At 49.1% G+C, this 16,695-nt stretch overlaps 1 protein-coding gene across 1 annotated transcript in view; it reads left to right on the forward strand.

The window, feature by feature from the left end:
* Positions 1–16,695, forward strand: part of IQGAP2 (IQ motif containing GTPase activating protein 2) — a 140,759-nt gene that overhangs the window by 30,793 nt on the left and 93,271 nt on the right. Inside the window, exon 2 of the mRNA XM_070938821.1 lies at positions 10,022–10,121. Within this exon, the coding sequence (XP_070794922.1) occupies positions 10,022–10,121 (100 nt within the window). The remainder of the gene's footprint in view (positions 1–10,021; positions 10,122–16,695) is intronic.

Genomic DNA, 16,695 nt, shown 5'->3' on the forward strand with positions numbered 1-16,695 from the left:
CCTCTTGTTCTGTAACAAGTTTTAATTGCTAAAACTGTTACATAATCTAGATTTGTGTTCTGCCTAAAGCCTGGAAGACAATTCCAAGATACTGAAAACTTTAGCTTGTTTAATTTTGTGTCCATTTAGTTGTTACACATGGATTCAAGTAAATACTAATATTTTTGTCTTTTCATATTTTATTGTTAATTCATCCTCTGTGCAATGAGTGGCAAATCTTAGTGCACATTTTAAGATAATTGGAGCCTAGAAAAAATGACCTGCATCATCCATATAAAGTAGCATTGGGATGTATCGATGTGCCAACTCTGATAGAAAAAAAATCAGTGTTCTGACAAGTCACTAGGGAATTTAAATATAGATTCAGTAATGGTGGTGTCAAAATGCAGCCCCAACTCCTCACTAAGGGAACTTTTTTTGAGATGGCCTTGTGAAGTAAATCAAGTTTTGACACAATTTATATAACAGTAGAAATAGCCATTTTAAAACCCCAAGTAAAACCCCAAGGCTGTGTGCTCTCTCTCTTCTCTTCTCTCTATATACCAATCACCTCTTACAATACTAGACAACACAGTATCAACAGTAGAGCCCTTCACATTTCTAGGTTTTACCATATCACAAGATCTAAAATGGACATCAAAAAGTCATCAAAAAAGCACAAAAAAGTTGGCTTTCTGCGCCAACTCAGAAAGCTCAAACTGCCCAAGGAGCTGCTGATACAGTTCTACAGAGGAATTATTGAGTCTGTTATCTGCACCTCTATAACTGACTGGTTTCGTTCTGCAATTCAACAAGACAGACACAGACTTCAGAGGATAATTAGAACTGAAGAAAAAACAATGGCTACCAACCTGCCTTCCATTGAGGACCTGTATACTGCACGAGTCAAAAAGAGGGATGTGAAAATATTTACAGACCCCTCACATCCTGGACATAAACTGTTTCAACTCCTACCCTCAAAACGACGCTATAGAGCACTGCACACCAGAACAATTAGATACAAGGACAGTTTTTCCCCGAACGCCATCATTCTCCAACGCGCTGCTTGGAGAATCCAAAGCTTTGGGGTTATTCAATAGTCGAGTAGCCTACACTGAGTGTGTTCCTTTAAATTTCTTCTTCAGACACGCCCACTTGCTTGACAGAGCCTCAGTTTAGTTCACTCAGTCGAGCCTGTGACACTGTCTGAAATTTTCTCCACTTAGTGACTTGACTATTGTTTCTTCTGAAGCTTTGGATTCTTCTCTAATAACAGCAGCGGTGAGTGAATTGGGACTGCATAGCCAGGAAGATCTTCTCCTTCTTAAAGAGAGCCCGTTTTCCTCCCCTGCTTGCCGCCGGCGTGAGGGTTGGTTCCCCGGCCTACCGGCAATACCGCCCCCGCCATTGACTGGCCTCCCTGGGCGGCGTGGAGTTAAGGCCCTGCTCTCAGCGGCACACTCCATTTCCAAGTGTCTTCTCAAGGCGCTGAACTTCTGAGGCATTGAGCGCATTAAAGACAGCCGCAGAATTGTTATTTCGTCCGCCGCTATGTGCGCACGCTTTGGCGGCGCCCAGCAGCCGTTTCTCCGTCACCTCATCAAGATTGCGGGCGGCGCTGGGAGTGCCTTTGGGACTCGCGCGCCCTGTTTTTCCCCTCGGGCGCTGAGAGCAGAGTCCTAACAGCTCGCGCCCTTCTCTGATACACTGCTGGACTGCTCATCGGCGATCGCCTGACAAGGGATCGCAAGCATTCTCCTGGCAACCGGCCTTTTTGTATATTCAAGGGTTCGCGCCATTTTTCCCCTGTCAGAACTTCTGGCGCGCCAACGGCTTCCTATTCTGCCCGGCAACTAATTACACAGCCTCACTGTTAAATTTGACTGGACGTTTTATTCTGCTATTCTGCCCGGCAACTGCTTACACATGCGCAGTTCTTCGCTTCAGCCTGACTGCTATTCTGCCCGGCAACTGCTTACACATACACAGTTTTTCGATTCAGCCTGCTGTCAAAATTAAATGGGACTTTGCTTCTGCTGTTTTCTTCCAACTCTGAAACGAAGTTTCAAGTCTGAACTTTCTACTTACCTTCTTGTTATTGGATGTTCCAAGACTGACCTTCTTTACTTACCTTCTTGTTTACTGACTGTTACTGTTGTTTTACCTTAAAAAAAAAAATCTATCTATATATATATATAAGTAAATATTTAACTACAGAATTTAATAAGGCTCACCTGATTACGATGGCAGAGCTTGAGCTCTCTTCTGATTTTGAAGATGGTCAGTGCTCTCCAGAAAGGCCACTTCCAGAGAGGACACGCAAGGCAACTATGAAGCGTTCTCATCATCAATCGTCCTCTTCTGCAGCTACTTCCTCTAAAAGGTCGAAATCTTCTACTGCATCTGACAGAGACGCTTCCAGGAGACACAGGGCTCTGGAGAGACAATTTGAAAAGGCACGTAAGCAATCCCACAGGTCCAAGGCCACGAACCTGCCTTTTACTACCTTGACTGTGGCAGAGGCTGAGGCTCTCCCTTCACAGGAGACAGCTAACCAACAACAACTCACCACACCTGCCCAGCCTGAACACGATTCGGGCTCTGCTCTGGATTCGGCCCCACCTATGGGACCCGTTGACCTTTCTTACAAGACCTCTCTTACTCACAGAAGGCAACCTGAGGCGACATTTACTCCAACTGCAGCCGGATTACGCGCTGTGGTCGCAGCGCCTCCAGCACCACCTGCGTATGACATTCAACGCCTAATTTCTGACACAGTTTCCAAAACCTTAGCGGCAACCGCTCAGCAACCAACTCACTATGTGACCTGGCCCCAGGCGCATTTCCTTCCGCCTCCCCCACCACCACCTCGCTTAGCTCATCAAGCGACCAGTCATTACCAGCCCACCTTGCGTCCGGACTCATCCCATCATGATTACGGGCGCAGCGGCGAGTCGTCCTCGGAAGAAGGTGATGCGGAGCTTCAAGACATGGAGCTATCGGAAGACGAGAATATGCCTCCCGACAAGCCCTCCTTTTCTGGCCTCTTCCGACCATCGCTATTTAAGTCCCTTCTACATAAGGCTAAGATAGCAACTAGACTAGCAGATCCATCGACGCAGGTAGATCAACAGGATCCCCCTTCCCATCACGAGGCCCTGTTTACGGCGCCAAAAGCGGAGGCAGATTTCATCCCGTGTCCGCAACTATTCTCGGACGTGGTTCAGCGTTCCTGGGTTTCTCCTGCGTCTCTCCCGGCACCTACAGGTCTGGACAAGAAGCTATATTGCTCGGCACCTAGCTTGCATGACATCCTTCAGCTGCCAACCGTGGATGCTCCGGTTGCCAATCTCACCTCCTCATCTGTCATATCTGGTGACGTAGCTGATGGTCTGCGCTCGGAAGATCATAAGGCAGAGTTCACCTTTCGACGCACACATAATGCGGCTGCATGGGCTGTCAGGGCGGCTACCTCGGCTTCCTTCTTCAGCCGAGCTACGTTGATATGGCTCCGTCAACTTCAGGAGCGTCTTCCGCCTGAGGACTCCCGCCTCCATAAGGATGTTAACAAACTGGTGGCGGCTACTGAGTATACGGCGGACGCCTCACTTAATGCTGCAAAATTTGCATCTAGGGCCCTCGTGTCCTCGGTTACTTCGCACCGTTTACTCTGGCTAAAAAATTGGAGAGCTGACGCAAAATCCAGATGGCGCCTGGCCTCAACACCGTATAAAGGATCTCGTCTTTTTGGAGACTCCTTAGACCCCATCCTTGTCGAGGACAAGGATAAGAGGAAGGTCATGCCATCTTCCTATCGGAGAGTAGATCGCAAAACCTCTACATACTCTACCAGGCAGCCCTTTCGAGCAGAAGCCGGACCCTCGGGGTCCTTCGCCTTTTCCTCCAGATCTTACCCTCAAGGATTCGACCATCCCTTCGACAGGCCCTCCTTCAGGGACCGCGGCCGGAAGCCTCCAACGGCCAAAAGACCTTTCCGCGGAACGGGAGCCCGTTCCTTCAGAAGGGGAAAGTGACTACATTCACCTTCCCATCGGCGGCCGTCTGCGACACTTCCTCAACCAATGGGAGGCCTCAACGACGGACGCCTGGGTTCTGCAAACTATCCGCCTTGGACTTACCCTGGAGTTCCAGTCTCGTCCCCCTTCTCGCTTTATACAGTGCCCTCTTCCATCCAATCTACCCAAGCGTCAATTGATGGCGGCGGAGATCCACCACCTCCTCCAAATACGAGCCATAGAACCGGTTCCCCCTCAACATCGGGGGACCGGATTCTATTCAATATTCTTCCTGGTCCCCAAGGCTTCAGGGGGTTACAGGGGCATATTAGATCTCAAGAGGCTGAACGAGTTTATCATCTATCATCAGTTCAAGATGGAGTCTCTACGCTCAATTCTGGCGTCCATTCGACCTTCGGACTGGATGACGTCTATAGATTTGAAAGAAGCGTACCTCCACGTGCCCATTCGACCTTCACATCGTCGATTTCTCCGCTTTGCCTACGACAACAGGCATTTCCAATACAGGGCTATGCCCTTCGGCCTCTCCTCTGCCCCCAGAACCTTTACGAAGCTCCTGGCAGCAGTAGCGGCCCACCTGCGTCTACAGCCAGTGCGGCTCCACTGCTACTTGGACGACATACTGGTTCTCTCTTCCACTCCGACCCGAGCCTCCCGGGACCTGCAGATAGTGTGCCGTTGCCTTCGCCAACACGGCTTCTCTCTCAACATCCCGAAGAGCCAATTGCAACCCACTACACGAATCCTTCACCTGGGCACCATAATAGATTCGGTAAAGGGCCAGGTATTCTTGTCGGCGGACCGCTACTCCAGCCTCCAGTCCTTGGCATCTCAGGTTCTGTCTTCCCGACGTGTGGCATTGCTTCTCCTGTCCCGCCTTCTCGGGAAAATGATCTCCTGTCTGCTGGTCGTCCCTTGGGCGAGGTTCCACTCTCGCCAACTACAGTGGTTCCTCCTGCCCTTTCAGAGGGCCAGACGGAGCAACTCATCTGCTCGGGTGTCTCTTCCGCCAGAAGTCACTCTGACCCTCCACTGGTGGACTTCTCCGAGACTGATGCGTGGCTGTTTCTTTCAGAATCTGCAGAGACTTGTAGTAACAACGGACGCCAGCCTCTCAGGTTGGGGAGGTCACCTTCGCTCTCACCTTGCTCAGGGCACCTGGTCTCCAGAGGAGCGCCTCAAAGGGATCAACTGGCTGGAACTGCGTGCGATCCGTCTCTCTCTCCTTCGGTTCCAGCAAATGGTGGCGGGGCATCATGTCTTGATACGCACGGACAATGTCACCGCAAAGGCGCATGTGAACCGCCAAGGAGGAACACGATCGAGGCTACTTATGGAGGAGGCAACTCTTCTACTGACCTGGGCAGAACAGCATGTTCTATCGCTGGCAGCAGAACACATCGCAGGGTCATCGAACACCGAGGCGGACTGGCTCAGCAGACAGCATCTGGACCACGCCGAATGGCGTCTCCATCCGGCCCTGTTCGCCGAACTCGTTCGCCGGTTCGGCATGCCTCTGGTCGACCTATTTGCCAGCCGCGAGAATGCACACCTTCCCAGGTTCTTCACCAGGTACCCATGTCCTCAAGCAGAAGGGGTCGACGCTCTCACGTCTCCCTGGCCGACGGGTCTCCTCTACGCCTTTCCACCCCTTCCTCTCCTTCCCCGCCTGATTCGCAGGATAGTAGCAGAAAGGGCAAACGTTATCCTGATCGCACCCCACTGGCCTCGAGGGACCTGGTTTGCGGACTTGATGGACCTATCGGTGGCGCCTCCGTGGCGGATACCAGACAACAGGATCTCTCTCAGCCAGGGGGTCATACTGCACCCAGAACCCCAGTGGTTGCAGTTGACCGCCTGGCGCTTGAGAGGATCCGACTGAGAAAACGCAATGTGCCCAAAAGCGCTATTCCCACTATTCAGGCCTCCAGACGACCGTCTACTTGCCGGATTTACGACGCGTCTTGGACTTCCTTCTGTGCCTGGTGCACAAAGTCGCACCTGGACCCTACGTCTGCCTCCGTTCCTGAGGTTCTGGGGTTCCTACAGGACGGTTTCGATAAGCGCCTCGCTCCCAACACGCTTCGGCGACAAGTTGCCGCGCTGAGTACTGTTCTATCGACTCCCGGAAATCTTCCTCTCTCGCAGGATCCGGCGATTCGCGCGTTTTTACGAGGAGCAACCAACCTACGTCCACCAGCCGTCCATCGCTACCCATCCTGGGACCTGACTTTAGTCCTGCAGGCTCTTTTACGCCCTCCATTCGAACCCCTTGCATCCGTCAGCCTCAGATTCCTGACCCTCAAGGTAGCCTTTCTGGTTGCGATTACGTCTGCTCGCCGCATATCCGAACTTGCGGCCTTGTCTGTGCGACAGGACCTCTGTGTTTTTCACACGAACTGCGTTGTACTGAGACTGGACCCTTCGTTCCTACCTAAAATAAACTCTGCCTTCCATCGGGCCCAGGAATTGATCCTCCCGGACTTCTGCCCGAATCCTCGGCATCCCCTGGAAGCTGACTGGCACCTTCTGGATGTCCACCGAGCCCTTCGCAGATACATTAAGCGGACAGAGCACTTCCGCAAATCGGAGGCGCTCTTTGTTTCCTTTCTACCCGCCTCTATGGGCCGGAAGGTCTCCTCTACGACTATCGGGAGATGGATTAAGTCTTGCATCTCCCGGGCATATTCCTCGAAGAACAGACCGGTTCCACCAAGGATCCTCCCTCACTCCACCAGAAGCGCCGCCACTACGGCCGCCTGGGCCACTAATGCCTCCGTTGCTGATATCTGCAGAGCGGCTACCTGGTCCTCATTGAATTCCTTCATCAGGCACTACAAAGTAGACTCCTTCGCCTCGGCGGAGGCGTCCTTTGGTCGCCGTGTTCTCCAATCTGTGTGTCCTTCTTCAGACGCCACTCAGCAGCCAACCCCCCCTATCTGAACTTGCTTGGGTACATCCCGAAGCTTTGGATTCTCCAAGCAGCGCGTTGGAGAACGGACGTTGCTTACCTGAACGTCCCTTCTCGACGCGCTGCTGGAGAATCCAACCCACCCAGCCTGGCTGCTGCGGACTCTTCCCTGACGACTTACAACGACCTCTCCTTCGTGAACAAAACTGAGGCTCTGTCAAGCAAGTGGGCGTGTCTGAAGAAGAAATTTAAAGGAACACACTCAGTGTAGGCTACTCGACTATTGAATAACCCCAAAGCTTTGGATTCTCCAGCAGCGCGTCGAGAAGGGACGTTCAGGTAAGCAACGTCCGCTCTGCTAAACAAATTATTCCCTCAACACTGTCAAACTATTTACTAAGTCTGCACTACTATTAATCTTCTCATTGTTCCTATCCCCCATCTCCTTCCACTAATGACTGTATGACTGTAACTTTGTTGCTTGTATCCTTACGATTTATATTGACTGTTTCCTAATATGATTTGATTGCTTATTTTTATGACTATCATTAATGTTGTACCTTATGATTCTTGATGAACATTTCTTTTATGTACACTGAGAGCATATGCACCAAGTCAAATTCCTTGTGTGTCCAGTTACACTTGGCCAATAAAATTCTATTCTTGTCTATTCTATTTATTGTGGATTTACTGAGTTTGCCCCACAGATACTTATTATAGAAAACTTTAATCTGAATTTAGGTCAAGGCCTAGGACAAAAATGACAGTTGTTATTCTGGTGGTAGATATTTGTCATAACCTGGATGACAGGAGGACACCTTTCTGCTCTTGGTAATCACTCCACAGTATTTAGTACTATTGACCATGATATTTTTGGGACCATCTACAAGGGTTTGGAGTGAGTGATAGTCTGTTTCAGTGGTTTTGATGCTTCTTGAGTGGACTGTTCTGTGTGGGGAATGGGGAGATCACCCCATGGAACTCCTTTATGGGATGCTGAAAGGTTTGATTTTCTTTCCACTTATTTTAATGTCTACATGAAATTGCAGAGAAAGGTCAGCTGTGGTTTGAAATGTATTATCCTCAATACAAAAACAGTGTTCAATTTTACATCTTTACCAGGCCAAGCTGAAGATAAAATATAAAAATACTGTGAAAACCATAGCTGTCAGGGCCTGATAAGATAAAAGGCCGAGGTTTAATCCTAGCATCACAGAGTTGTTTGTCCAAAGGGTTGTTAGTTCCAGTTATAACTGTGAATGGGATGGCATTTCTTCTGAAAGAGCAAGTTTGTGATTTGAGGGGTTTCTCCCCCCCCCCGACCTTTATGGCCACTGCTAGATAGGCAGGCAGAGGCAATGACAAGGGGAACCTTTGCCCAGCTCCAGTTATTGTGCCACCTGCAACTTACCTGGAATAGGAGGCCCTGGCAAACTGTGACTATACAAAGAAGGTCTTCAGTAACTCATCAAGAACATACAGTTTTAAATGCTTTATTGGACCCAGTATGAGGACCCAGTTTGTGGGGGCAATAAGCTGACTTTGTATAAATATACAAAAGTATGAAGGCTATTGCTTAACGCACTGTAAGCCGCCCTGAGTCTCCGGAGAAGGGCGGCATATAAATAAAAATAAATAAATAAATAAATAAATAAATTTGTTTTCTTATTTAAACAATTAATTGGCTGTTTAATCTTACTATAGGATAACTGTAGGCAGCTTACAATATTAAAAATATAAAATTATATAAATAAAATACTACAAAAATATAATACACAACCCTCACTAAAAATGGGGAAGGAGGAAGTGGGGTAAGCAGGGGGGAGAGATGGGATCTGTTATTGATCTATCAACCAATGTGAATGTGAAACTTCACTCTTTGGAACCCCAAGCCAACTGGCAGAGCCAGGACTTTAAGCTCTTGCAGAAAGTCAGGAAGGTAGGAGCCGACTTCATTCTGAGAGGCAAGATGTTTCAAAGAGCAGGAGCGATAGTGAAGAAGGATTCCTGGACCCTGCCAGCCAGAATACCCTGGCTGATGGCGGCTTAAGCATACCTCCTCTGTTAGTATGAGTGGGGCAGGTCAATCCTAGTGGGATGAGATGGTCCTCAAGTAGCCTGGGCCCATGCCAGGAAGGGCTATATAAAGATAATTACCAACACCTTGAATTGCACCTGAAATCAAACTAGTAGCCAGTGCAGCTTGCAGAGCAGTGGTGTTACATGGGCTAGTCTTGGGCCCCCGAAAACTGCCTGCACCGCTGCACTCTGCACAGCTGTAGCTTCTGAATGCTCTTCAGAAGTAATCTCATGTAGAGTGTATTGCAATAATCCAAATGCGAGATGATTAGGACTTGAATGACAGAGTGCAGGGACATTTGATCCAAGAAAGGCCACAACTGGTGCGCAACCTGAAGTTGGCCAAGGCTGCCCTTGCTGTGACTGCCACCTGCCTCTTGAATAGGAGTTGTGAATCCAGGAGAACCCCTAAGTTGCAGAACAGATCTGCAGAACTGTCCAGAACTAAAGATGACAAAGACCCAGATCTTAGGACCATATAAAGAAATAATATTAATTATTTTATTTTAGGTGATATTTGTATTTTGTTATTTAGGTGTTTTTGCCATGAATAAAACTTAAGGAAGAATTTTTTTCCCCATAGGATGGGAAGGCTTCATCTGTTTTATCTTATTCTGTTGAAGTTTCTGGTTTTAATATTGCTTCATTGGTTTTTTTGTTGTAAACTGCTGAAATAAATATCTTGCAGCTGTGATTAATCTGATCTGGAATAAAATAAGTCAATATTGTTCTCTTTTGCTTTTTCTTAAAAGTCTATTTCAGAATTTGTGCTCTTAGTATTTTGGTAATTAATATGAATAGAAGCTTTTTGTCGTTTGCATTTCACCTTTAATAGAAATGCAGAATGTTTGTGAAAAAATATGGAATATAAAACATGGAACTTTAATCTATCTTTTAAATAATCAGCTCAGTTCATAATGAGCAATTGCTAATTTGTAGTAACTTCTGTCCTACTAAAAGTAATGCCATGACCATTCCTCTTTACATTTAATTTGACGTGATTTTCTAATTACAGCTATTGTGGATGATGAACGGCTTTCAGCAGAGGAGATGGATGAGAGGAGACGTCAGAATATTGCTTATGAATACTTATGCCATCTAGAAGAAGCAAAAAGGTAATCATTTAAATGATATTGGGAAAGTTCTGTTGTAAAGCTGTGAGAAAATGTTGGATATTGGCAGTACATCTCATTTTACAGAAATGTTAAAACAGCTAATATTAAGTAAAACATTGTGCTGGGAAGCCAACATAAATAGATGCATTTCTGAGAAAATACCTAAAACATGTCAGGTTTTGGCAGGGGTGAAATTCACTTACCTTTCCTACTGGTTCACAAATGTTCACACGCGCTGTCGTCTGCACATGTACAATGTGCAGAGGCTTAAAATGTTGCAAAAAAATGATGTCAAGACATCCACGCAGGTGAGTGGAGCCTCCTGCAGCCACCACTACCCGTTCGCCCAAACCAGATAGAAACGGCTGAATTTCACCCCTGGGTTTTGATTTGGCTTATCCCAGAGGGAGGATAGATGTCACCATATAAAGAAGGGGGAAATAAAGACCTAATTACTTTGGGTAATGGGAGAATGACAACAATCTTAGGGTAATCTAGTTTAAGACTGTCACTGCTGTTCCCCTTGTCTCAACTACAGACGCTAGAAATGAATTAGAAGCAATTTTTTTTTCACCCTCCTTCTCCTAGATAAGGAAATTGAATTATTTTATAGGAGATTAAGATGGAGAAAAACTAAGTCTTTTAATTAAACAGTTCTTAATTTAATTATCGAGGTATACTTCAGTAATTGTATTCCTGACTCTTCCCCTTTTTAGAGTATATACTTCAGAACACTATTCAAAAACTAATGTGACTCTCAGTCCAAAGAAAGTTCTACATCTTAACCTCATATTGTGTATTGTTTTTAATGTAAAATTGTTGATTTTCTTCTGATTTCTTTCAACTTTGGTCAAGATTTTAATGCCCTAGCTATTTGAGATTTTGGCCTCTATCTCTGAGTTTCAATCAGTGTGTGGTGACTCTGTAAGTGAAATGCTGTTATTTGAAGCTCTGACTGTGTTATCCACTTGAAGGTTTGATCTGGCCATTTTGAAGGCCTTCCCAAGTTATATGTATCAAAGACACTTCGATCAGGATTGCCACTGAACAAATGGTGCTGCTATAAATAAAACCTTCTTGTGAATGATTTGACCTGCTTTGTTATTTGTCATAGACCTATGGTAGGCACAGAATTTTAATTGATAATTAGGGTTGTGCTCTGACTTATAAAACCTGGACCTGGAGCATGATGTAGACATTCAAAGTTGTTTTAGATTCCCATGAAGTGGGCTGATGTCTCTAATTTGCTCTTATTTTTAATTCATTTTTTTTTTTTTGCTAAGCTTTTCCCCTAACTTGTACTTTTGGTACTCTACTGCTCTGTTGTCAAATCATAATGTCACATTGTGCAAGCCCACTTACAGTTTTTGAATAGATAGTGAAACTATGACAGAGAGAAAGAGATGAATAAAATTTGGCTTCTGTTACAACTGCACACAGTTTTCATCTACAATCTTCTTGAGTGGATTTATGTGAGATTGTACTCCTTTTGTGAATGAATAAGTGATTTATTTTTGATCCTCCTTCTTTTAGTTTGCTTATAAAACAGTTTATGCCTCTTTTTCATATTTGTTTCTTTGCAACACGCAAATATTCTAATGTTTAATATTTTATAGACAATATTTCAGTTTTAATACTGTTTACATACAGAGGTGGGATTCACTTACCTTCCCTACTAGTTTGCAAATGTGAGCATGCGTGCACGCTCGCTTGCTTCGCTCGCACGCACCTCCTCTGCACATGCACATGGCCGTTCGCGTATGCTCTTAGCTCATGCATTACATCTGGGCGGGTAGGCGGAGCCTCCCATAGTCGCCACTACCAGTTCGCCCAAACCAAACAGAACCGGCTGAATCCCACCTCTGTTTACATAGTTCCCTTTTTTATGTTCCCTGTTGTAAATTATTTCTTGATCAATTTGTTTTCATAATCATAAGTTTATTTGTCAAGCATATATAAGATAACAGGTAAAAGTATAAACATAATTTGAATGCATGAAAAGAATAAGTAAAAAGGAATATTAGGACAGGGACGGTAGGCACGCTGGTGCACTTATGCATGTCCTTTACAGACCTCTTAGGAATGGGGTGAGGTCAACAGTAGACAGTTTAAGGTTAAAGTTTTGGGGGTTTGGGGAAGAAACTACAGAATCAGGTAGTGCATCCCAGGTTTTGTTGCAAAGTTGTAAAAATATTTGCTATCTATATTTCTATCCTTGGCTTTATCAGAATATTTCTTTTTTCCCCATTTCATTTTGACCTTTCTGATAAATGTGTATGTTTGATGGTGTAACCATGGTGATAAAGGATAGGAAGCCTCTGTTAGATTCCAGTCACGCAAAGGATTATTGGAAGTTTGAGACTGCTGTGAAAGTGATCTAAGCAGATCATTACTGTCAGAAGGCAATACTAATTTTCCTGTGCGCTGCTCCCACTATCCATGCATGGGTTAATCCTTCAGTGCTTGGCAAACAACTGAGTGAAAACAAAAGGCTTTTGTTCCCCTTTCCGGCTCCCAAGCCACACCTCTGGTCCCATGATCCCCCAGTCTTCACTCAGTTGCTGGCAAACACTGTAGTGATTTTTGGAGCTCCACAGATTCTAAGGTATTGTGTGTCTGTGTGGGTTTTTCTTCTTCCTTTTTTTCTTTAAATTGCTCTAGTTCTTGGCTTTCTCCTTTCCTTTAAGCGTCTAGGATTTTGTGTTATTTTTGAGTAGCTCCCCTTCGCGTTTTCTATTTGCTTCGCTTCGTGCAGAGCGAATTTCAGCGGAGGAGGGGGAGTGGAGCAGGGCGCTCAAACGCTCGCTCGCTAGCCCCTCAGCCTCATACCGGCCAGCTCTCTTCAACTGCGGCATTACCGGCACGATCTGAGCCCTTCCCAGCTGGCAAGGGGCTCAAAGCATCGCCCCCACGCCGGAGCCTCCAAATAGCGGCGGCGCGCTCATCAGCTGGCCGGCGGAGCCGGAAGCGCCGGCCGCCCACGTGGCGAGGATCTCGAGCCGGCCCCAAGGCTGAGCCTCGCAGAACTGCAGCGGGACGAGGGCGCGAGGCAGGACAAGCACCGAAGAAGGAGACAGCCCTCCCTGCACTATAGAATAACCCCTCGTTAGGGGATTGCGCGGCGTCTGGTCGGACCCTCGGGCCGCCATTGTAAGCCCGCTGCCAAGTCTGCCCCACGTGAAGGAGCGCACCACGTGGCAGCGCCATATTGGCGGACCTTCGGGCCGCCATTTTGGGCAAGATTGTCAGCTTGTGCTTCCCCCCCATCAGGGAACCAGCTGCAAACTGGCACCTCCTCTCCCCCCCCACTGCTGGAAGGGGCATCAAACCTCCTCCACCACCAATGTTTAAAGAGGTTTGGGGAGCCCCCTGGGCGCTCAGGCATCGAGCACCCGCGAGCTTCAGGGCAAGGTTCTATTTCAAGTTCCAAGCCGCCTCAGCCATGTCTCGCTCCCCCCCATCGTCAGACATGGAACTGGAACTAAGCCCCCCATGCATTAGTGAAAAAAGGGGGAAAAAGAAATCAAAAAAGAGGCACGTGAGCTCGGCCAGCAGGGCGGCCTCTGAAGGCTCCCTTCCCTTCTAGGATAGGGATGCCCTAAGGAGACACAACGCCCTGGAACGACAGTGGGAGAGAGCGCACAAGGCGGCTTCAGGAGTCCTGTCCAGGGATCCTGCACCTGGGGTGCCTACACCCATCTCCCCAAGAGAGGAGGAACGGGGGCTTATGTCGGTGGGCGACATCACAGTCACTCCCAGAACCCCTGAAGGGGCTGGGCCGACTCGCACAACACCCCGCATCGAGACAGCGTCAAGGCCCGGGCTGGAGGCCTCAAAGTACCCCGCACCAAACCAGCATCGCCAGGCTAGGGAGGCAAGTGCCACACCGTCAAGGGCAGACCCACAGGGTCAAGGCGGACTGGGGTTGGCACCCCCAGTGGACTTTCAGGCCATGTTCTCAGCGGCCCTGTCATCTTTCTTCACGGCAACTATGCAGCAGGCATCCCAGGTTCCTGTACAAACTGCACCGGGCCAGGCATGACCAGTTCAACCCCAGACCCATCCCCTCCCAGAACAAGGTCGAGACTCTTCATCAGACGAATCAGACCAAGCGGAGGAGGGCCCAGAGGAGATGGAGTTATCGGAGGATGAGGGTCTAGCACCGGACACCCCGGCCTTTACGGGCCTCTTCCGCCCGGCTCTATTCAAGTCGCTCCTCCACAAGGCACGACTCACAACCAACCTTGGAGTGCCAGGAGACGTCACAACACCCTCCACGTCAACGGCGGGTCCTCACGACGCCCTTTTCAAGTCCTCAAAGCCGCAGAAGGACTACATCCCTTGCCCGCAGCTCTTCACGGACGTGATTCAGAACCCCTGGGTGCAGCCGGCCTCCCTGGCGACACCCAGCAACCTCGATAAGAAACTCTACTGTTCAGCCCCAGAGTTAGAGGACCTCTTGGTGCTCCCTTCAGTAGATCAGCCGGTGACAGCCTTATCTTCCAGCTCCCTGATCTCTACCGACCCTCTAGACACGCTCAAGGCGGAAGAGAAGAGGATGGAATGGGCCTTCCGCAAAGCGCACCAGGCCGTTGGCTGGGCAATCAGATCCGCGACAGCTTCGTCCTTCTTCAACAGAGCCTCGCTCATTTGGCTTCGTCACCTGCAGGACAGACTCCCGCCTGAGGACACTAGATTGCATCAAGATCTAAATAAGATAATAGCTGCCACCGAATACACTGCCGACAGCTCCCTGAACTCAGCCAAGTTCGCTTCAAGGGCGCTGGCCTCCACTCTTACTGCTAGGAGGCTATTCTGGCTTCGGCCATGGAAAGCCGACTTCAAGGCCAAGTGGAAGTTGGCGGCTTCCCCATATAAAGCACCAGAGCTGTTTGGTGCCTCGCTGGAACCCCTACTGATTGAAGGGAAGGACAAGAGGAAGATCCTCCCATCAACCTACAGGCGCCAGGAGCGCAGGTACACGCCTTACCCGCTCCAACAGCCCTTTCGTGCAGGCGCCGGACCCAGGGGGTCCTCCTCACACCGCTCCCATTACCAGGGAGGAGACAGATTCAACGACAGACAACAGTTCCGAGACCGGGGAAGACACCAGCAGCCTAAACGCAACTTCCGTGGAGCCGGCCCTAAGCCCGCCAGAAGGGGGAAATGACTCCAGGCCCACGGGGCCCATAGGGGGACGGCTCATCCTCTTCCATCAACAATGGGCCAGATCGACGTCGGACTCCTGGGTAAGGCGTACGACCTCTTCCGGACTGTCCATCGAATTCTCCGGCCAGCCGCCCCACCGGTTCGTCCATTGTCCAACCCCTCGATCCTCGGAACTCCAGGACCTGATGTCGCAGGAGATTGCCCACCTCCTGGAGGTCGAGGCCATAGAGCCGGTCCCGCACAGCCAGCGGGGCTCAGGATTCTACTCGACCCTCTTCTTGGTTCCCAAGAATTCCGGGGGCTGGAGGGGCATACTGAATCTAAAGCGCCTGAACCTGTCGGTACAATACCGCAAGTTCAAGATGCACTCCCTCAAGTCCATCTTAGCGGGAGTGAGACAGGGCGACTTCCTTCAATCAGTCGACCTCCGGGAGGCTTATCTGCACATGCCGATTCACCCGCATCACCATCAGTACCTGAGGTTCGAATACGCGGGCCGTCACTACCAATATCGCGCGATGCCATTCGGACTTTCCTCAGCCCCCCGCACCTTTACCAAGCTGGTAGCGGTGGTGGCGGCCAAGCTCCGAGCCGTCCCGATCCGGGTGCTCTGTTATCTGGACGACATTCTGGTCCTGTCGTCCACGCCCGACCAAGCTTACAGAGACATGAAGATGGTGATCAAGGTCTTCCAGGATCACGGCTTCACCATAAATTTCGCAAAGAGCCACCTCCTGCCCACCACCAGGCTTCTTCACCTGGGGGCACTGATAGATTCGGCCAGTGGCCAGGTATTTTTATCACCGGACAGAGTCCAAAGCATCCGAACTTTAACTCTGCAGACCCGGACGAGGAGGAGAGTTGCCCTGATCCATCTCTCAACCCTCCTCGGGAAGATGGTATCCTGCTTCGGCATCGTACCGTGGGCACGCAGACATTCGAGACCCCTGCAGTGGTTCCTCCTCCCCTTCCAACGAACGGGAAGGGCCAACTCCAAGAAGGAAGTACGCCTCACCCTGCAGGCCCGCAGGTCCCTCAGGTGGTGGACATCGCAGTCGATCCTAAAGGGTTCCAGCTTTCTAGAGCCGGACCGTCTGATACTCACCACCGACGCCAGCCTTCGGGGGTGGGGAGCCCATCTCCACAACCTAGTCACGCAAGGACAGTGGTCGCAGGAAGAACAGCAATGCAGCATCAATCTCCTAGAGCTTCGGGCGATAAGATTGGCACTGCACAACTTCCAGCCGACGGTGCAGGGGCATCACATCTTAATCCTGACCGACAACATCTCGGCCAAGGTGCACGTCAACAGGGAGGGGGGCACGAGGTCCCGTACACTGATGAAGGAGGCCGAGGAGCTGTTCAGCTGGGCAGAGAGACACCTGCTCTCGATCAGAGCAGATCA

The sequence above is a fragment of the Pituophis catenifer genome, unplaced genomic scaffold (genome assembly GCF_029215685.1).
Source record: "Pituophis catenifer annectens isolate HBS135680 unplaced genomic scaffold, rPitCat1.0.hap2 SCAF_2, whole genome shotgun sequence".
Taxonomy (NCBI): Eukaryota; Metazoa; Chordata; class Lepidosauria; order Squamata; family Colubridae; genus Pituophis; species Pituophis catenifer.